This window comes from Sylvia atricapilla, chromosome 1 (genome assembly GCF_009819655.1).
Source record: "Sylvia atricapilla isolate bSylAtr1 chromosome 1, bSylAtr1.pri, whole genome shotgun sequence".
NCBI classification, from domain to species: domain Eukaryota; kingdom Metazoa; phylum Chordata; class Aves; order Passeriformes; family Sylviidae; genus Sylvia; species Sylvia atricapilla.
Window position 1 is genome coordinate 101,416,681 of NC_089140.1, and position 22,741 is coordinate 101,439,421.

General features: G+C 38.9%; 1 protein-coding gene and 1 long non-coding RNA gene across 2 annotated transcripts; one reads left to right on the forward strand and one right to left on the reverse strand.

The window, feature by feature from the left end:
* Positions 1–3,737: 3,737 nt before the first annotated feature.
* Positions 3,738–15,246, reverse strand: NDUFV2 (NADH:ubiquinone oxidoreductase core subunit V2). The gene is given in 9 exon segments (XM_066329082.1): positions 3,738–3,893; positions 4,836–4,912; positions 5,612–5,721; positions 6,932–7,100; positions 8,687–8,803; positions 8,887–8,949; positions 13,998–14,060; positions 15,089–15,166; positions 15,169–15,246. Coding segments are annotated over 9 exon segments (849 nt in total). The 3' UTR covers positions 3,738–3,799.
* On the forward strand, positions 7,100–10,516 carry LOC136367462 (uncharacterized). The gene is made up of 2 exons (XR_010744695.1): positions 7,100–7,202; positions 10,325–10,516. It is a non-coding gene; the product is annotated as an uncharacterized lncRNA (long non-coding RNA).
* Positions 15,247–22,741: the final 7,495 nt, after the last annotated feature.

A 22,741-nucleotide genomic window follows, 5' to 3' on the forward strand; every position in this document is an offset into this window, starting at 1 on the left:
CTATTAAGTGATCACAACCAGCAGCTGAGGTAATGGGGAAGGAGTCTCATGAGCAATATCTGCAGCGGCTGATGATAAGATCTGATAATAATATCTATCAGTAACTTGAAAAAATACTGTTCCTTCAGCCTTTTGTAAGAATTGCTGTTTGGACTAATGAAAAGCATTGGTCAGTTGACAGCTGGTTGCTACCCTAACATTTGTTTCTTGCCCTTGTTTCCAGCAGCCCCTCCCTTTTACATCTAGCACAGCTGCAAGATGCTTTTGTAGCTGCAGTGTTGGTGTGCAAAGCACTTGCCTTCATCTGCCCTCTCCAGGGGAACATCCTGTGTCACCGGCCCTGTGACCTACTGGTCTTAGGACAAAAAGGTCCAGCATCTGGTTGAACTGTGTCATTGCTGAATTCAGTCTAGTAACTGAAGGACTGAAAAGTTCAGACTGCAGTACAAAAATCTGACAAAAGAATTTGCAGGATGCCACACAGGTGAAAGCATGTGCCCCAGCCTCTAGAAAGTAACTGGCAGGTCAGCCAGGTGGAATTCACCTGCACAGGTGGAATGGGATTTCACTGCTTCTTCCTATTTAATGACAGAACACTGTTCCAGATAATATTTTTCTAGCAGTGTGGTGATCATGGAAATCCTTCCTGTTTTCCAACATCACACGTATCGTTGGGTATCTAGAACGTCCTATTACTCCAACTTTCTTCCGTCTTCACCAAAGGAAAGAATTGTCACCTCCCACTCTTGCAGTCCAGTGGATTCTTTTGGTGTCTTGTGCTTGTGTCCTAAATCACATTTCCTTTCACAAGACTACCTATTTTAAAATCTTCTCGAGGTAGTCTTTTATTTTTCTTGCCCAGTTTGTTTTACTTCTTTATCTTCCACTTTAAGAGAATATAGTATATGAGTTCTTTAATTTTTCCCTTATTCAAGGACAGGCAAACATGACCATTGAAAACACAGAATCAGTTCTGTTGGTGCTGCAGTTTCAGGAATGTGTTAACTGGTGCTGTAGTTGACTCATTTTTTGCTTAACTCACCACTCAGTACTCTTAAAATCCAGGGTATTAACTGCAGAATTGCAAGTGTGTATTTATTTGACAGGTTAGTGCTACTGCCTAGAATTAATATTAGTGACCCTCTGCTATTGAGGATGAAGAAAATTATGTCCTGTTAATATTTGATGCCAAAAATGTCCTACATCTAGTAAAATACATTTTTTTTACTACTAGCAAAAGCCAGCATAAGGTATTATCTACAGCTATTCAAAAACAGAAAAGAGAACTTGGATTATCTTTTTTGCACTATTCTGGAACTTATTTTCATAATGATCACCTTGTTAATTCTTATCACAATCCTACATAAGTTACCACTGTGAAAATAATTTATGTATATAGTAAATAGCTACATTTAAAAAATAATGCAAAATACGCATTTCTACTTGAGATGTTTGAAATGTTTAAAGTTCAGCTAAACCTGAAATAATGCAAGATGTGATTTTTTTAACCATTTAATACAATGATTGCCCAAACTTTTTTGAGGAGAAACCAGGCCCATAAAGCCTCATATAACTGATGAACTAATGAAGTGGGTAAAATGAGAGAATAGTTATTTTCTTGTTTCTCTACAGTCATTTCACAGTCCTGTAGCTGCCCTCCAATACTCAATGTAAAGAGTGATGTTATCAGATTTGTGCCATGCAGGAGGGATAACGTAAATTATCCTATTCAAGTGATTGGCAGATTCTGACATGTTGCATCAAGATGACTGACAGCTTGTCTGTGGAACATCACTAACAATCTCTAAAATATGGGAATTGTGGAGGTCCATGTTCTGCTCATGAGACAAACATCAAATTTGTCATGTGCAGATGGAATAAACTGGGGAGAAAAGTGGGATAAGGCTACAGATTCTGTCTGGCTTTAAAATGGGCGGAGTCTGGCATTCTAGAGCTTTGTGTTTGTATAGTTGGAAGTTTCAAGCTCAGCAGGTCCAAAACGATGTTCCCCTCCAATTCTATGTTCCCTGTGATTATGCAGTCCCATGGAATTTCACTGTTACATACAAAACCATGAATAACTGTAGCACAGTTTAGTTCCAGAATGCATGCAACATCCTCACTTGTATTCAACATATACTTGGAAGGTTACAATAAGGTAAAACTGTGTGAACTAGACTGTTGTTAAAATGAAACCCACAGCATAGTCAGACTGCCATACTAAAATGAGTCTGTCTTTGCATCAAGATGTAAAATGCCGTCTGCCGTGCCACATTGTGCCAGATGCCTGGCCTGCTACAAGGCCTGCGGCTATTACTAACACGGAGTGACCTTTCAGAAGAGCATTCAGGAACTTTAAATGACAGATAAGATTTCAATCCGTGTACTATTTTCTCCTGTGCACTATGTTATGTACTACTTCTGCATGCTTGTTTGGAAACTGCTTCACTTATGAGTGGTATGTATTTATTGAATTTTCTTTTCCATTTGTATGCAATTCAATTATTTCATTTTATAAATATAGTAATATGGAAGAGAGAGCAAGTTTCTCATACAAATGATTTACAGATATAAATACCATGTTCCCAGAACTACCAATAGTAATACTGCTTTTTTAACGGTGCATGAAGGAACTTCACAGAGCCTACTGAAATAAAGGTGGCACATGAGCAGAATACATGACATAGCCATTGTGCAGGTAATCTGTAAAAACAGCTTTTAACTCCAAAGAGGGATAATAGTTTGGTGAAGTACGATTAATCAGACTATCAAAACAAGCTAAATGTAATATAGAATAAAATCATAAATGATGCAGTTAAGCTTCATCTGTCTCATCAATTGTCATACGAATATAAGTTCCATGGCAGATTTTAAAAGAGACAGACACAATATGGTCTGAGGTGACTGATGTGTCCACATTTTCTAATTTACATGGAAATCTATGTCTGTATAGCTAAAGCATTTGCCTAGTTTTATACACATACGTATTAAGTGTCAGTATGCAGTTTTTAAAAAATAATCTTCAACTTTTTTATATTAAAAGAATTTCCTCTATTTCATACAGATTAGTTCTTGAAAGTAGCTGGTGCACAGTAGTAAGGTCAAAGAAGGATCTGTGAATCAAAGATCCAGTGTCAGATATTATTACCCTTACATGTTGAACTGTTCTGGTATATTCTGTCTTCCCTCAGCTCCATACCTTGTCTGTACTAAATAAACTTGCACAGGAAGTCAGTTGGGTTTTGCTGCTATTAATACTGCTCTTTGGGGCTTTACATTTTTCCTGATTACAGACAGATACTAAGAAGAATTAAGCTTAAGAAGAACCACTTCTAACTGAACCTATGAGATTTTTTACACAACACAGCTCAGATAACCTTTCTTGTTTGTGTTTGTTTATAAATTGCCAATAAAAATAACATGATGTTCTGTCAGGTAACCTCATTTCAATTTGGTTCCTTTTGCATTTGCCAGATTTGTAATTCAGTGAGTTTTGTTGCCTCTTCAAAGAACTTTAAAAAAAGCTGAAAGAATTTTCCATGACAGATCAAAAGATGCAACTTTTCATTTCTCATTGACCACAAGTGGACTCTTTCAGAGACTCACTTTACAGAGTCTACAGAACCTCTTTTCTTATAATCTGGAATTATGATAAACTGTGCTGTAGTTAAAACCACAGTAAGTTGGATAGTCTAATTGCTAACTACTTAAAAAAAGAAAAATTAGAATGTGCATAATTTTACTGAGATTGAAGATACTTTATTCTTTTCAGACAGTTCATCTTATATTACAAAAATCCTTAGAGGTCATCTCGAACTCCAAAACCTGGTCCTTTGGGTGGTTCAGTCAGGGAAGTAAGGCCACCAGCTGGCTCACAAGAAAAACGTCCACTCCTGAAAAATGAAAGCAGTTTATATTCATTGCCTGTATTGATAAAAATTCAGATTCTGTTTAATCATTGGATAGAAGACAGTCACACATTTGACTCAAGGCTGAAGCTACTATTTTTTTGTTGTTCTTCCCATTCAACATTCAGAAAAAATGTGTAGCTGTTAAGGTGAAAGGATTCCAAATTCAAATATTGAAAAATAATTTCCTAACTGAAATGCAAGCTAGGACCAGTTGTTTTCTTTTATATTCATTTACAGGTTGGCCAGGCAGCTTCAAATTTTATTAATCATAATTTTGTTACAGGTGCTTCCCTGTGCTTTTTGAAACTAGCTTTTTTAAGATTATTGTTCTTGTATTCAAAACATTTTTATAGAAACAATACTAATAGTAACACCCAAGTCAAATTACCCAATTGACACAAAGGCAGGTGGGCAAACAACAGTGGAAAGTAGCATAGAAAAGTTCAGCAATAATAACCCTCTCACTAATTTAGAATCTTTGGGGTCTTGTCAGAAATCAGAAAAAAACAACAAGCCAACCAACCAGCCAGCCAACAGGAACTTGTTAGTTTAAATGATCTAGACAAAAATTCCAACAGGTGACATCATTCATCTATTAAGTACTAAGACAAATTAGAATTCATGTTTTCACATTTCATGCTCCTCTGGTCAGTCATCAAGAACATGCAAATTCTCAGTTCTTTCCAGTTTGTTTTGGCCTTGAATGCATGCACTTCTGTTCAGTAAAGTAATGAATGCTTTTTAGCTGTAGGCTGTGTACTCAAATCACTGGAAAAGTAATTCCTTAGAATTACTTAGAATTACTTACTGAGAAACTTCTTGGTTTCTCAGAAGAATCACCCTTCATGCAGGTCACCATTATAATATATATAATTCGTAAATACAGGCAATTATATATTATAGTTTATTATACATATAGCATACCTTGGGCCTGGTTTGGGAACTTTGCCAGCCTTTAGCTCATCAATTATGTTTTCAATATCTTTGGGTGTCAAATCTTCCTGTAAAAAAAAATTATATCATTGACAAAACAGAGAGAGTCATCGGTTGTGCTGAATGCAGCACATGGAATTTAGCAGATCAGACTAGTGTGACCCTAGTGCAGGTAATTTTGATCCCATCCATTTAACACAAATAGTGGCTTAAAGAATGAGGAAAACTGAAAAGTCTACTCTCCTTTTAGTGTTGAGACTTTGTTTCACATGTAGTTATAGAAATTATATTAAAACAAACAATGTTGATGCAGGCCAAGTATTTGTGTTTTTAGCTTCCTGGTATTAGGGAGCTGGATCTCTGCCTACCCAGGACACACATTGCAGAATGGTGTCGGCTGCAACAAAAAAATCTGGGTCACAGTTCAAGACAACAGTTCTTAAATTAGTCCATACTTTCCAACAGACTGCTTTAAAGTGCTTTCAAAATCTTATCAAATACCTATTTAAAAATTCCAGATTTACAGGCAGACCACAATCACAAAAGTGCATCAGTAACTGAAATGAAAAATACACTGATACACTTGATACAAATGGAATCGTCCTAGCAAGAGGCCAAGAAACCAAAAGATGCTGTAGGTAATGAGTTGTTCCTGCCAACAGGAATTAGAAAACTGACCACAACTCCACAATCTGGAACAACTGGAAAATACAGGCAAGCCAGCAAAGAAGCTTAATCTAAATTTTAAAAGGGAATGTAGTACTTACATAGTAATTGTCATTTATTTGTACCATGGGTGCATTTACACAAGCACCTAAACATTCCACTTCTATCAGCGTGAAGAGCTTATCAGGTGTTGTTTCCCCAACTTTAATACCTAAAGCAATAAATTAATCAGGCTCAGCAATGGTTATGAACAGGAATAATAAAGCATAAATCTAAGTACTCCATGGACATTGCATTACTTGTATTTTGGCCTTAAAAGCATTGGCAAAGTTAAACCCCCTCAAATGAGTCCAAAATGTTTCCATTAAACAGAATTTCTAATAAACCATTTATAGTCAATTTTCAGATACATTTTTGAGACCTTGTTTACAGGTATGATTCACTGAAAAACAACCATGAAATGAAAATTCTAAGAAACACAACAGATCTGCTCAAGAGCAATAATTTTTAGTAATCGATAGAGTAAAATGGAAAAATATGGACACATAGCTTTTATGTGCTGATAGGAAATGCATTAATATACAGTGTTGAGTATTCCCAAAATAACCAACATCCAAGCATTGTTAGCTACAAATTAATAAACAGCTTCAAGTTTATACACAAAGAATGATTTACTGAACTGTACACATACCTAGCATCTATGGCATGTTACGGTTCTACTGCTAGAGACACAGACCCTCCCCAGAGACGAGTTAGTCTATGTAACATCTCAGAGTCTGATCTCTGCAAAATATTCCACTGGAGGAAGAATGCTGAAAAGCAGTTTTCCTCCATTTATTAGAAAGGGGTTGGAAATAATACAAGTTGTAAGGCCTGTCTCAGTAAAAATTACAGAATCATCCTTACTGCTTTGATTTTTCAAGCTGAGAGTTTCAGTTGAAATTTAGCTTTGAAAACAAGACATTTCATCTAAAGATGCCTTTTTCAGACAACAGAGTATATGAAATGACAGGTAACAGGCAGCTGTTTTGCAGCTCTTATCACTAATTCTTAGAAAAGGTTAATACAGATTTTCATAGAAGGGGAAGAGTTGTCAGTTGCTGATCTTATTACCCTCTCTTCTCCCCCATAACCACCCTAAAAGGAGGAAAAAACCCTAGCTCACACAGAAGACCCCTGAGTACTCCTTACATCCCATGTTGCACCATTCTTAATTGACTTTTTCCATGGAGAACTCATAAATCATGCTAACATCATGTTATCATCCAGAGGGACCTTGAAAAGCTGAAGTGCTAGGCCCAGTAAACCATATGAAGTTGAACAAGGCCATTTTTTTCTTCCACTATATGAAGAATTTTACTTCAGTATCATTAAACAAAGGAAAAAAAAATAAAAGAGGTGTCTACAAATTTGTGTCATACCAAGTTTCTTCTTAATGGCTTCTAAAATGCTGTCGGAGTCTCTCAGCATGCACGGCGTGGTGGTGCAGACCTGGATGTGGTATTTCCCAACAGGTTTGCGATTGTACATGGTGTAGAAGGTTGCTACTTCATAGACTCTCATGGGAGGCATTTCTAAAACTTCAGCAACCTGTGATGGGAAAAACATGCTATGTTCAATTCTCAGAGGACAGCAGTAAAGGCATTTAGCAAACCATTTCAGTGAAGTCACCTGTCCTGTTTGCAGTAACAGGTAAGTAGGAGGGTGGGGTGGGTATCAAAGCACAAATGTATTCCAAGTGCCAAGCCTGGACACCCGAGTTCTCTGAGTGGCATCACCCTGCTCGAGCACAACCTCCCCTAAGCCATGGATCAGCCCAGCAAGGAGCTCCAGTCAGCTCCCCTCCAGCATCTCTTGTCAGACACAAGGGGATGTGAGGAGTCAGCTGGGTTTGGGCTTTCCTTGTCAGCTCCAGCTCACACTGCACTTGTGCTGTGTGAATGAACAAACCTGTACGAGCCTGCCCACACTAATCCAGGGAAGCCTTTTGGTAAGGAATAATTGTAAGCTGGTACTGTGCTTATCTAATTCATACAGAGCAGGTCTCCCTTAGGTTCTGTGACACACCAGGGCTACATCTGCAGATTCCTGTCAGAGCTAGTAAATTGGGAGAGAAACATGGTCTCCATGGAGCCAGTTCTAGTGCAAGTATCCCTGACCTCATTACCCTGGAACCCTGGCAAACTACTCAAGTTGAGAATTGGCTCTGGTTTCAATAGAGTAACTGTTTTACCTTCCAGTTTCTCTAGCAGGCAAGTAACAAATCATGGAAAATATTTGTTCGCTTAAAAGCCTTAAAATCGTTTTAAACATTGTATCAACTTGAAAAATAAACAAAAATACACTGCCAGCATTAATGGCTTTGAGACTTTATGTTATGCTGTAGAAACTGTAGCAGACATGAGATGCCTTTCTTTAAATGCTCATTTACCTCCTTCAGTCATTTCTCTCATGCTCACAATCCTCACCTTAAATTGAATTTAAAACTTTATACTTTAAAATCGATGATATGCCAGATGGTAACACAAAGTACAACAGATTTATTCATATGAATATAAACCAGATTTTTAAAATTTTTTCGTATTTGGTTACTGTCATGCAGCCTCTCACTTTGGAGCAGTGTAGTTGTTTGCCTGGTTATTTTGAAACAATTTTAATAATTAACCTGATAAGCCTTCTGGGCACTTACTGTGAGGTGTTACCCAACACTCTGGACATCTATCACACTAACACTGCTCTGCAGAGTCCTTACAGACTTAGAGATTAAGTATAATCCAGGCAATGTGTGAAATGCCAATTATCTGGGAGGAAGAAAACTCCACTGACATTATCTTTCTTTTTCTTTCCCCACATTCAGCAGTGAACAAAATCAAATTCTGTTCCAAATTCTAGGATCATTCTGGGAGAAAAGCCTATCTGAATAGGTTTTATTGAATTTTTTTTTCTGTCTGTGGTTTCTAGCAATGGGCTAATATTATGTACACAGAGCCCTGAGTTTTCTGCATTAGTTTTCCCTTTTATTTTTAAATATGTAGTCTCATAGGCAATTCTCACAATTCTGTGCCACATGTAAATTCCCATGTGAGGAAGCTTTCATTAATTAATGTTAATATTCTAGTAGGATATTGAAAGAAAACAATAAAATTATGCTCGAAAGATAATGAAGTACTAAATACCTTGTTCATAGCTGATATGGGCAGCCATCCGTGCTGTCTTTGGGCCAAGTCCAGTACTGCCATGACAGCTGCAGACTTGTGTCCCTCTGGGTAGTTCTTTATGATCGCTTCTATTCGCTTGTTCAAGGGAAAGAGGAAAACAAATCAGTACTGCTCTAAAGACAAAGGCTGTGTACTGAACTCTTTTATTGTCTGCATACCTTTAGGTTTTCAGGTGTGAACTCAAATGGAGTATCTGGATTGTTTTCAGGACTATCTCTATGCTTCAAGAAAAGAAGAAAAACGTGTAAAAATGGGTTGTTAGGAAATTATACAGGACATTTGCTGTTGTAAAATATCTTCTTGTTACACAGTTACAGTTGAGCTGCTTGAATAAAAACTATATATTCCACATAAAAATTTCATAGTACTAAAGTGATTAAATATATTTGGGAAAGTTATCAAAAATATTGATACTTATTGCATCACTCTTAAAAATCGTTACCTATTTCCTATTAAAAAATAATTTACTGAGAAATACATGAAATTATATATTGAGAAAATGTATGGTGTTGTTATCAAAATACATATTTTCAACACTGTTTATACAGTTTGACAATTATGTTCAAATTTACAATAGGCAGAGTAAAAATGTCTGGTTAATACCTTAATAAATGAGACTAACCCAGTTCATTTTTCCCTTTAGAATGAAACATTAACTATAAAAAAACTTCATCAAGAAAATTAATCAAGAATTAAAACATCTGCACGTTCAAGTACATTATTAATCCATTTTAACCTATTATTTTGATTCGTCATGGATTTCAACATTTTATATACAATTCTGAATCGAAATGTAAGAAGCCGAATTTTGAATTAGTACTTCCAAAATAAGGTATTCAAAAAAGTTATTTTTAAGGTGGTCTTCTAGGGAAACATCAAATTTTAATTAGTTCTTCTTTATTTAGAAAAAAAAATTTGGAGGTCTTGAAAAAAGTAACATTTTCCTGTAATAAAATCTTAGTTCTGATGAAAATCCTTTTCTACCAGAAAATGTTCCTGCACAAAATTTTTAGCTGTCTCTAAGCAGTTCATTTTAGTTTCTTTTAAATACCTATAGTTAAGTTTAATTTCAAGCTTCATATTTCATTTTCAAATTGAGAAAGTTTCAAATTAAATGGAAAGTTTGTTGGAGAATACAAGCTATACTTGAGGCTTGATGCTAAAGTAATCTACAGCTAGCCAATAATAAAAGCTTTAGAAGTGTATTTAGAACAAAGAAGCCCCTCCACTGACTTCCACTTGCATCATTTCCTCCAGTAACCAAGGGTGATTTTGCAGTTGCCACACTACACCACTTCTTACTAAGCAGCAAAGGATTTAATGAAAAACCTTAACATTGCCAAGACATTTGCATACTGAAGTGAAGCATGTATCATCAGTGAAGAACTCAGAACATGTGTGGTCCACAGCTATTCTTGGCTTTAGAAATTTTAATATGGAAATACTGCAAGGGCAAATACTTCAATTACATCTGTTGGTCTGTTCAGGCATTACCTTTGCTTATCCTGTCTATATACCAAAGCAAACAATGACTGCCACCGCCAGTTTGAAAGCACCTGAAATACTGTACAACTTTTATTATTTTTTCCCTTACAGACCTTTCCATGTCTTAGCTGCACAGATCAATTCCACAATTCATGATAAGTATTTCCATAATTTAGCTTTTTCTTCTCAAATCTGCATACCTACTTTGCTATTATTTTGCCTTCCACAGCTATTTGATAGTTAGCAATTGTACTCAGTTACAATTTCTTTTGCAAATAAATGTAATTGATTTATTAAAATCTCCCTCTTTGTCTGGAGCAGCTATTCTTTTCAATGTATCATCTCTAAATTCATATCCTTAAATGCCCTGCATGTGAAGAGGAATAATAAAGACTTTATATTGGAAGATACAGGTGTAAAGGCTGTAGGAATAATAAAGACTCTTTTTTGGAAAACACAGCTGTAGCAAAGTTTCATGATATATTGTAAAAACTGTAGCAGAAGTGAGCAATAAATAAATCATGCCACCTTTTATGTTTTCCATTTTCCCAAAAGGGCTCTGTCTAATTCTGGGCCACGGAGAGTTTGATAGTTTTCATCAAGAGCTTACACAGTTCTAGGACTCCTGAGCAGTTAGGAATTTTTATGTTCTCTAGTCTTACATTTGTCTGACAATGTGCTATTTATCTGACACTTGCATGCACTGATGTGCTCCTAAATTACATAGGTGCATTTCCACATTTTTTTAGGATACAGGTTCTAGAGAGCAAGTTCAGAAATAAGGACACAGTATTGGAAAGAGTACTGTGTTAAATTACAGAGTGGTTGAAGTGGAAGGAACTTCGGGAAGTCATCTGGGTCAAACTCCCCTGCTCAAGCAGGTACACCCAGAGCAGCTTGCCCAGGATGGTGTCCAGATGGCTTCTTCTGAATATATCCAATAATGGAGACTCCACAACCTCTCTGGGCAACCTGTGCCAGTGCTCTGTCACCCTCACAGTGAAAAAGTGTTTCCTGATGTTCTCTGAGGCCATGACCTCTGGTCTAGTCACCTGGCACCACTGAAAGGAGCCTGGCTCTGTTCTCTTTGCACTCTCCCCTCATGCAAGTCTTTTTTCAAGTCTCTTCTCAGGGTCCTCAATTTCCCCAAATCTTATGTGAAGTTTTCATTCCATTCATATATTGAAGGTATCACATTTCTATTGCAGAATCTCTTTAAGTAGGAACACCTTCACTGCAAAGGCTACCCAAGTCACAGATGCCAGTGCACTCCCATGGAAGCCACTAAGGCTGCTGAATGGTCACATATTCTTTTTGCTACACTGACCTGGGCCATTTTATTATTATGCTTTCTTTTTTCCTAGTCATCTAATCACCTGTCTTTCTTGACACAGAAAATTATTAAAGAGCACTGAAGAATTACAAGAGAATAATTGGAGTACTTTAGTTTCCATGTGTACTGCAAAAACGTTGGCCTGAAACTTGACCTATGCCCTATGGTAAACACCAGTCCAAAGCACTGTAAACCAAAATGAGAGAACTGGTCTGCAGGGGCGATGTTTAGGGCAACAACCTGTTCAGAATCCATATATCCATATCAATTCAGCACTGAAAAAATATGTATTACTCCTCCTCTAAAAGGAAAGTACCCTACATTCACTTCTCCAACAGAACTCAAGACATACCCCCTATTACCTTAAGAATGGTGGAAGTGCTCTCAAACCCAAGTATCTCACTGACCAACTTCACAAGTAACTAAAACTTGAATGCAGCAATTCTTCAACCTTTTGTGCTGAACCCCCTGTGCAGCCCTATGACACAGTCCACATCACGGTTGTTGATGTGTTAAGGAAACTCAGACCATGTATTGAAAACAATAAAGTACAAGAGCTAAGTTTCAGCAGTTAAGAAGGCTAAAATCAGGTAGAAGTCAAGTATAGAGAATGCATGTTTCAATGAAGAAAGGTATTCATAATCAATATCTCTGGAATCAGGCCTTCTCTAGCCATCAGAACTCAGGAGATTTGGAGCATCGCTCTTACATTCCTATGGGCAAACAATCCACCTAATTTTGTATTTGATATCCTCCCACTGGAAGTGTGATGTGCCTGTGATGGCACCAAGCTGAATTTAATGATTGAGAGCAAAATTCTTTCTGGGTGTTTCAGAATACAAAGGCAATATGAGCGAAAGTTCTCTTATTTCTGTGTGTTTCTGCTAACGAGTAACATGTTTGCAAAGGGAGGCATAGGCATCCAAATCAGAAATGTCCAATTTTCTGATTCTGTATGAACACCTGGTGTTGATTAAAACAACGCCTTCATCTCAAACCAGCAAGACAAGTTTCCCTTGAAATTTGCCATTTTAACTAACATCTGGAATTTAGTTATTGGCAAACAATTACACATACAGTGACATCCAGCTGTCTTCTTCCCATTACCTTTCACCTCAGAGAGGAACAAATATTACCTTATTAAAAAACGACAACTGAGAAAAAGAAAAACAACAAGAAAAAACCAAACCCCCACAGAACCAAGTCCTTATGCCCCTCTAGCAAAAATTCTGCTGTGGAATAAGCATCAGTGATGCTATTAAATAAACATCTGCAACGCATTCAGCTTTTCTACTTGCTTTTCTCTGTTATCAGGCTCCTCTCTGCAGCAAATAATTTAAACAATTACAAAAACCTTGAATTTACAAAACTATCTACCTTCATATGTCAGACATCAACAGTGCCAAATTTAGTGCCAATTAGAGTGCCAAAGACATCTTTTTCCTGTCTTCACCTCCAGCTACACTTGAAGTTTCCTAAATTGCCAGACTACAGCATTTCCTCTATTCCTTGAACACCAGCTCTCACCCTGTAAATCACCAATTCCTGCTCAGATTTCTGGAAAAATACACAAAGGATATAGTGAGATCCTATTAACTTCATTTTATGATTAAAGCTGTAGAGACAGCTGCAGAAAGGAAAGAACAACAACAACGTGTCCCAAAATCCCGAGCACCTGTTTTCAACAGTGGTCAACTCTTCAGTAAAGGGCTGATTTTTACCAAGTGTTGGGAAAATGCCAAATTATTCAGCTGTTAAACTGCAGACCAGCTAAAGCTCTGAATGGAGCAGAATGGGACAAAATACACACTCTCTTGAGATGCTTCAGGTTTTCTTCAGAGGTAGACAGACAACACAGCTGCTTTAAACACTCAAATTCAAGGGCTTTTTACTTTTTACTTTTTACAATCAGTACTACTGTTTATGCCTTTTATGACAGTCCCTAATGGCCTCAATTACGAGTCATTGTACAACCTGCTGTATCACACAGACCATGAACAGGAACTGTACTTTTCAACTCCTGTAAACACAGCTAGGACCTGAGCCCACAGGTAATTCTGCAGCAAATTTCAGAAAGCAAGAAAACTGGATTTGCAGAAAGTGTAATGAGATTCAATTACAAACTCAACTAAAATAAATAAAGGAAACAAGAACTGGTTTATAATGAAACAAAGTTTAAGCAAAGTCTCATCTGCAATCACATACAAATTACAGAGCATTTTCACTATATAAGGCAAGAAACACAAGAGTCAATAACTAAAATAAAACCTTTTGATACTCCATTACAATTCTTGTAGAAGGTTCTATAGGAAAAAAAAACCCTTATTTGTAAATGCCAGTGGGTTTCTATAGCAAAGTTCTGCCCATCAGAAGCTTTTAGGCAGATTTGGAAAAACACTTGTGACTCATCTCTTGTAACCCATCCCCCTCAGAGTGAGGCAGATTATTTACCACAAATAAGGCTCCAGTGGCATTGCGCTCTGCTGTTCCATGCAAGTATCGGATCTGTCTTACCTACAAGCAAAATACAGGGTTAATAACGCACATACTGTTGGGGCTGCTTTCAGAAGCAGTCTGATTGCCATTCTAACTGTAAGCCATTAATTCTACTGCCATCACTAATAATTTAAAGTAAGTCAAGAAGAGGCTATTAAGGACTCTCCTGTACAATTAGGAGAGCAAATATCTTGACTCCCGTCTTGACCAGTTCAAACAAGAAATTAAAGGATTCAACTCTGCTAGTGCTTAATTTAAGTGCCTTGAACACAAATTCCCCTCCAACATTTCACGAAGAATTTCTCAATTTGTGACTTTATATCCTGTATGCTATAAAGTTTGCAGAAACCCCCACTACTGCTGAAGTTCTTCTGCAGTAAGCACTTACATGCTTCTTCAGCTGTTATCGAACCAAACGCTGAGAGCTGGTATAAGAGAACAAATGTAAACACAAACCTGAAGAATGAACAGAACACAGATCCATATGCAAGTTCTGTTCAACTATTCTCTGTACTCTCTGACATGCCAGAAGAGATCAAGATGTCTAGATTCTGGCCGGTATTAGTAAGATTTGATAATAGAATAAATACTTGCGGTAAAATTAAAATTAATTTTATATTAAATTACGTTTATTTTTTATACTTAATTCTTGAGAAATTTTGAGGTTTTTTTGAAGTAGAATCACAGAATGGTTTGGGGTGGAAGGGGCCTAAAGCTCATGTCGTTCCAGTCCCCTGCCATGGGCGGGGACACCTTCCACTGGAGCAGGCTGCCCAGAGCCCCATCCAAGCTGGCCCTGAACGCTCCCAGGGACGGGACAGGTCACATGACAGGGAAAGGCTGCAACCATCCTGGGACACTGCACTGCAGGTGCCACTGCGGGATCCGCTGCTACAAAGACCGAGCCGCCTTTGCAGAAGAGCCGGGACTGTGGGTCCGCGGTCCGTAGACTCGGATTCCAGGCACCGACCTACCCCCAGGCCCCGTTCCCCACGCCCCGCCGCGGCCTCCCCGACTCCCGGCCGGCGGGGGCAGGGAGCCCTTACCGAGCGTGCGGCCGCGGCGCGCAGGGCAGCGCACAGCAGCATGGCGGCGGCAGGAGCGCCGATCCCCGCTCCTGCTGCTCCTCCTCGTCCCGATCCCTCTCCTTGAGGCCTGCGCTCGCCCTCCTCCGAGCAGCGCCAAGGAGACGCGCAGCGCGCATGCGCCCGCCCGCCCCGCGCGTGCCCGCTGCGGGAGCCGCGCGTGTCCCGCTGTCCCGGCCCGCGGGATAACCCGGCCCGCGGGATAACCGGGCCCGCGGGAACTACCGCGTCTCGTGGCACCCACCAGCCTGGAAAAACCGGATTCCTTCGGAAACAAGAGCTGGTAACAGCGGAATGTCGCAGGAAGCTAGTGAGGCTTTTTTCAGCCCTGTGTTCCCCACCTTTCTACCCGCTTGTTGTTTGGGGTTTTAGTGTTTGAGCTGCTTGCACCTATGTTTTGTCCTCCTTCAGGAAAAGCAGTAAGCATTGATTGTCTTTTTGGCCTCTGATAAGCCTTCTCTTAGGACACCATAGCACAGTTAATACAGTACAAATGCCGGAACTGAAGATGGCAGAGTGGTTTGGGTCGGAAGGGAACTCAAGCATCGTCTGGTTCCCTGCCGTAGGTAGGGATAGCCCTCACTGGAGCGGGCTGCTCAGAGCCCCGTCCAGCCTGGGCTGGAGCACTGCCGGGAATGGGGCACACACAATTTATCCGGGCTAGCGGTAACAGGCTCTTCCTTACGTGCGGCTGGTTCTTGGGGACACGGTTCACAGGTCCGTCCTTGCGCAGAGCCTTGATCGTTCGGGTTTTGTGATGAGGAGTGCAAATATACCTTTTTCACTCTCAAAGAGGTTCACATTTTTTCGAATAGCAGCTCAAAGGCTTTTATTTCAGTGAGTACTCAGCATTCCAGATTGGCAAAGCATCACCTGATATTCCAGCATCTCTTACCATATCCTCCCTCTCTCCAAAGAGGACTCTCCCCTGCAGTCCCCACCCTCTCATCTACCCTGGGGCAGCCTTATTAATTTCATTAATTTCACACTGAAGATCTATCCATGCGTATTTCATTTTTTCAAAAACTCTGATGGTTTGCTAGCGATTACTACAAGTAAATACACAGTAGAACAAAAATTCAGCTTTCCTTATGGTGTTTTCCTTCATCCAAAGCATTAACTTATTTTTTCATCTGCTTACTTTTCTTGAGAGACCCTCTTTTATTTTGTATAAACGTTCAGAAAGACAGGATTAACTATGCTACCGCAAACTGAATTTTATAAAAAGATTTCACGATTGTGGTAAGAATTTGTACTGATGAAATGATCCATCAGGGCACTTGTTGGGACAAAAGGCCAGGTTAGCAAGAACCACAGTGACCATGCCTATGTAGGTGCACCTGGAAAATAAAGGTTTTCAGTACAGAATGCCATGATACATCTCAACAGATAGCTCTAGAGAAAACCCAAAACACAGAACATTGTACATATTAGGACATTTGAGGACACTTATTAGTCTTTAAGGTAATTGTGTCTATACCTACAGAGATATGTATATACGTGCACAGATATACTTGGGAGCTGCTATTGTTATAACAATATTATACATATTGTATATATATATATATAAATATTACATATATATAAATAAAATGTAATATGTAATTCTGTTATAACAAAATACTTTTCGTTTGCACAGAGGGTCAGGCAAGATGTGGCACTAGCTCTGATTAGATTACTGCCCTTTACATTTGGGTTCACTGTAGTCAGTAGTTGTGTTCATGCTGCTTATTCATCTTTTCCTCTGTGCTGATAGATACTGTCAGCATTTGTAATTGAAGAACCACTATCAGTACTTGATATTTTAATTGATTTTTTTTCATTGTTTACTTGGTCATAAACCTCAATTTTCTACTTGCAATCAAATCATTATTTTCTGTCATTGGATTTCTTTAATAGTGTGCATTATGCCAAATAATTGCTTTCAGGGTTTTGACTTAAGTGGAAATAATAGTAGATATTTAATGGCTGTTACATTATTCTCCATTTTGAAATACAAAACCAAACAAATCAGCTTTCAGTAATCTTTATTCATGTGCCCATGTACAGGCATTCACTGTATATTTTCTGGATTTAAAAGTAGTACTTTCAGCCATAGCAGTACAAGTAATATTAACAAATCATACCTGAAAATGTTAGATTTATATTATTTTAGAATCATACAATCACAGCACAGTTAGAAGGGGCCTTAAAAATCATCTAGTTCTAACCCCACTTCAATGAGCAGAAACACCTTTCACAAGACCAGGTGGCTCAGAGCCCCATCCAGTCTGGCCTGGAAGACCTCCAGGGATGGGGCATCCACAAATACATGCTCTAACATTAATTAGTATAAATAGTATGCAATTTGCAGTGTGGGGACTGTGAATGTTGGCAAGCCATTTGGAGAAATTCTTGTGAAAGCAAGTCATCTGGAGAGAACCTAATATCTATCAAATAGTATCAGAGGCTTTTTTATCCCGTTAAAACACCTTCAATCAGCTCTGCTGTCAGCTATTTAAAAGAGAAAAAATAAAGGCTATTAAGATTTCTTCAGTCTTTCTAAAAAGTAAAAAAAAATAATTAATGTATGTTGTGGTTTGAAAGTAAAACGAGTGAGAGGCTCCAAGTCAGAAATACAATTTAATGAGAAGAAAAGGGAAAAAAGATAAAATAAAATAAAATAAATGCAATAATACAAAAAGACCACTGACAGAGTCAGAATACAACCTGAGCAGGGTGATGGAAGCAGTCCAGGTGAGGTGGTCTTCCTGAAGCAGTGATCCCATAGAAAGGCCTGGTAGCTCTGGTCACTAATCCAGTGAGTAAGGGCTGCCTGTACTGTCCCAAATCCTAACTTATATCCAAGTGCGAATGCTTGGCTCCTCCCCCTGGGTGGAGCATCTCACAATGGGATGGTGAGTCATACAGGGGCTCCTTGATGACCCATTAAAGAGAGATAGCTCCTGGAGGGAGTTATCTATGAGTCATGCAGCAAGACATTGATGGGTGTGGTGGTTTAGCATGAATGTAAAAAGTTGTTTTGTTTTTTTTTAAGGAAATCCTAGCATAGATTGAATAGATTGACATCTTAGCTGACAAATGAGAGTGCTTTCTACGCTTCTGGAAATACAGTTTTGAATCACAAATCCTAGGTGACTCGCTCTTTTCTTTTTTTGGCTGGCAAGGAGGTAACATCACCTCGTAAGTCAGAAGTTCGGGCCTGTCCAGGTCTCTGGGGGGGCCCTGCCTGTGGGAGAGCAGTTGAGGCTGGCTGTGTCCCCTCTGTCCCCTCCCGGCTCCTCCGATGGGGAGAGGAGGAGGATTGCAGATCAGTAATTTTAGCCCTGTGCCAGAACTATGACAGCCTCTGCCAGAGCCTCCAGTCTGAAGGAGAAGAGACTTTTGAGAAATTTTTTTTCCAGAGCTCCAGGGAGCTGATCCAAGTTGAAGTTGCTTTAAATCTGACCGGAGGTAGAGGAGGGTCGTCCATCAGTGCTCTTGAGCTTGCGCCTTTTTCTTTTTTCTCCTCCCGTCACCTGCAGCCTCGAAGTTCTGAAAGTCAGCTGGAGAAAAAAAAAAGACTCTGGGCAAAGACATTAACCCTTTTCTTTCTTTCATGGAAGACAGAGTAATTTAAAATGTAGAAAGACAAAGTCGGTGAAAGAACTAAAAAAGACTATTAAAAGACAAAATGAATGAAGTGGACATTTTTGACCAAACTTCTCTAAATGTGAAGTATAAGAAAATGGATTGTTATTGTAATATCCTAATGATGCTTGGAAAAATGCAAGTTCTAGCCAAAGGGTTGTGTATATTGATATACATAAGTTTTAACAGAGAATTTTGAATAAAGTATGTCCCTGGCTCCTGAGAAAGAATAAGAAAGTCTCTATTTCTTTTGAAATAGAGGCAATTTTAGAGATAAAAGAAAAATCCTTATTATTTACTTACTCAGATTATTTAGAAACATGTCATGATAACTTAAATGTACAGATAATTACTTGTGCTAGGAATAAAGTAATCATAGTATGTAATCAAAACTTTGCTACCCAAAGATGAAGATTCCTTTTAAAATGTGATTAGGAATTATTGAATTCATTTTACAAATAGAAATATGTGAGGAAAATGTGTACTGACCCCCAGTAAACCACAAGAAGTCACCAAGAGCTGGAAAAGAACACAGGCCCATTAATTCTTTGGGCATCCTATTCCATGGGCCATGTTTTTCTCCTGATCTGAGAGAAATTCAGTTCATGGTGATCAAGCATTCATAATCCCTGATTTGCAGTGTGGGAAGGGCACTAGTAACAAATTCTTGTCACTGAATAGAGAGGCATGAGGAGCTAAATACATTCACACACTTACCATTAGACACTTAAATGCCCAGGCTGGGGACTTGCACTCTTTGGGGAGTTAATTGACCCTCGTGCTCCCTATATACAGAGCTACTTTCCTAAATAAGTCTCCCAAGTCAGGTAGCAAAAGCTGTAAGGAAGAACATCTTCCAAATAATGTACACAATTTAATTTTAATTCTTACATTTCTTCTGTATTCAGGCTAGATATAAATCTAAGCTGAATAATTTTTGATGTGTAAATAAACTGGTGTTAGAGACACTGCTTCTCTCTTCAACAAGGCTGTGACAGGCTGGTGTGACTTCCATTGGCATTTCCTCACTTTTTCATGTTAATAATCTGTGAAGTTCAAACACCATTCAGAAAAGGGATCAGCCTCTTTTTGCAGCAGCTTTGAACTTTCTTTATTCAAAAGGGCAACTAGAGCTGTAATTAGCTACAGCTAACTGTCATTATTTAGCTCATTTATTATTTATATCTTCCTCCCACAGTGTCTGTGAACCTCACATCTTGTGTTGGCAGAGATAGGAATCTGAATATTGCTTTCCCAAGCTCCAAGTAACACAGTAGTCCCTGTGGCATTGGCCCTGGATTTGTAATCTGGGCTTTAGGGCACTGACCTAATGCAACCAGTGACTGCAGACTGCAGCATCCTACGCTCAGTATTTACTGAGGCAATCTCTCTCCACCTTTCAGGCAAGGAATCAGAGATGAACCCTCCTGTAGACAGCTACTCCCTGATTGTACTCTAATTCTTGTCAATCCCTCACTGAGGTCTCTCCCCACCCCATCCTGGGTAAATTATTGTTTCGACATTTTGTGAGTTATTGTATTAACAAGTTCTGAAAGTCTTCTGGGAGATGGGAGAAGAGTTAACTGTAATTTTCAGTGGAGACAAATACAGGAAGACCATAACTGGATGGAGTTTGAGGCAGTTTTCTTTTAAGCTCCTGATGGTCAGTAACACGCTGTCTTTTTATAAAAGCCCTGCATGACCAGAATGGTGACAGCTTTAGGAACAAGGTGCATTGCTTTGTCATGGTCTTTCAGAACAAGTTTCCTCTTCTCTGCAGTATGCAGATTAATCTTTCTGGGATGCCTTCTTCCACAAATCCTTGTCTGTGAAGGACTAGCAGATGGAAAAGCAAGAACTTGAGAACAGCCTGGTGGGTATTGAGTGGGTGAGGTTAAAGTCAAATACAGTAGAATTGCCAAAATAGATTTGAAATTTCTGTGTAGCTTTTTCCGTGCTCCCCCCTTCCCCATCTTTTCCCCCGTTTAAAAAAGAATAAATGAAAGTTTAGACTACAGGTTGCTTTTGAAAGAGGGCAGTGCAGAGAAGGAAAACCAGTGACCTACTTAAAGAGAAATTAAAATGCAATACACCTCTTGGGGTTGAAGTTAAAAAAAAAAAAAAAAAAAAAAAAAGCAACACAATGAGTGCATGCATAAAAGGAGACAGCATCTTCATTTTGCCCCTAAAGGCAGCAAAATTATACCAGGAGTTAATTTGACTTCTGGTCAAATTCTTATTATGCAGTTTAAAGGGCTGTTTTTACTTTACCTAGTAGACTTTTAGGGCACTGACTTTCTAATGCATTAGTACCTTGTCTAAAAATAATGCTGCTCGTTCTGTCAGATATCCTTCTGCCCTCCTTGCCTAGTGTTCTGTCTATTATAATAATTATACTGCATTTCAGTAACTTTTTCTTTTTCTCCTGAGTGATTACATAGACACCATCCTAGATGACCAGAAGCTGTTTTTCATTTGTTCTTTGATCTTTGATCTGTTCACCTTGGATGGTCCTGGTAGGACTTTATGCTTCTGTTGGCATAGCTTTCGCTATCACCGGGTCAGATCTGCCTTTCTCTTGCATCAAAGTGGATCCTCAGGGAAGGAATCTATTTTACCTAACTTAAACCAAAACATGCATTCCTACTCAGAGCTACCTTCACAGCTCTATGGATAATAATTACAAACACAGGAATTAGGTTTGTCTTATATCCAAAGCCTGGAGACTAATTAAATGTGTTGGGAACAGACGTGGTAATTTGATACCTTACTGATTTATTAGAATCCAGCTGTTCCACACTTCTGATACCTGTGGTGCAACAAATAGCTGCCAAGCTGACAGGGAGCACCCTGGTGCACAGATCCTGCTTGCAACATGAGAGCTGTGTCCCCTACACACTCACACCTTTCTAGCCTAGGTGCCAACAGCGTGACTGCCAGAGCCTGGACCCAGCTCTCTCATGAGATCACACGGTGATACATGCTCACACTGCAGAGCGTGCTAAGAGACAGAGGAGAGTTCCAGACCCAAAACCGCATATTCCCTTACTCATCTGCAGCTTGCTATTCCTGCCATGATAGACAGTGAGATTTCAAATTTCCTATTTGTCTTCCTCATCTGATCATGCTCCTAAGAACTTAATTTTATCTTCTCTTTTAGTTTCTGTTGCCCACTCACTGCACTGTCTTTAATCATCATCAGCCCTTCTAGTCACTCTTCTTTGGATTGTCTTCTTCACAGATCCAGGCATGATTTAACCCCTCCCATCTTAAAATAGTGCCCTTGAACTCCCCTGCCTTTCTTGTTTAGTGCTTTATTGTCCTTTCTCTTTACATCTCTCAGCATACAATTCTTATCTGGGGTTTCATCAAAAAATTCCCACTTTAATGCCGCTTCTGCCCTTGTGCTTTGCTGACTTCTAAGTCTATTACGTATTTCTGTCACGCTCACATTCTTTTTTCTCTCCTGAACAAATGTCCCAGCGATTTCAATCTTTCCCCATTCACAGCCATTCAGAATATTGCTGCAAACACTCTTTCCCTAAATTTGGCTACAAAATACAGGGAAGTTCTGACTTTCCTTTATTCTCCAAAGGATTGTTTTTGCTTTCAAGACAAGCTGCATTTGGAACAGTTTCTTCTATTTAACCCCTGTAATTGTTTTGTTGCAATTGTACAACAGCTATCTTGTGTCAGAAACTGGGTGACATCATGAACTATGGGACCAGCAAAGACATTAGGTATCATTTTGCATCCTGAAGTCTTCCTGACTAAATCTGTGGTTCAAATCTGCACTACACTTGCTAACTGTCAATCACTCCTCAAAGGTAGGCAAGGACCTACCTTGGCACTAACTCAACAGAAATGCTTGTCTCCACTGCAGGTGCTGTTGTACAAGGAATGTTCTCTCCATTTCGGACATTGCCCTTGTGCAGTGACAAGACATCACCTGGCCTTGAATTGCCAGTTCATGTTTGGCATCAA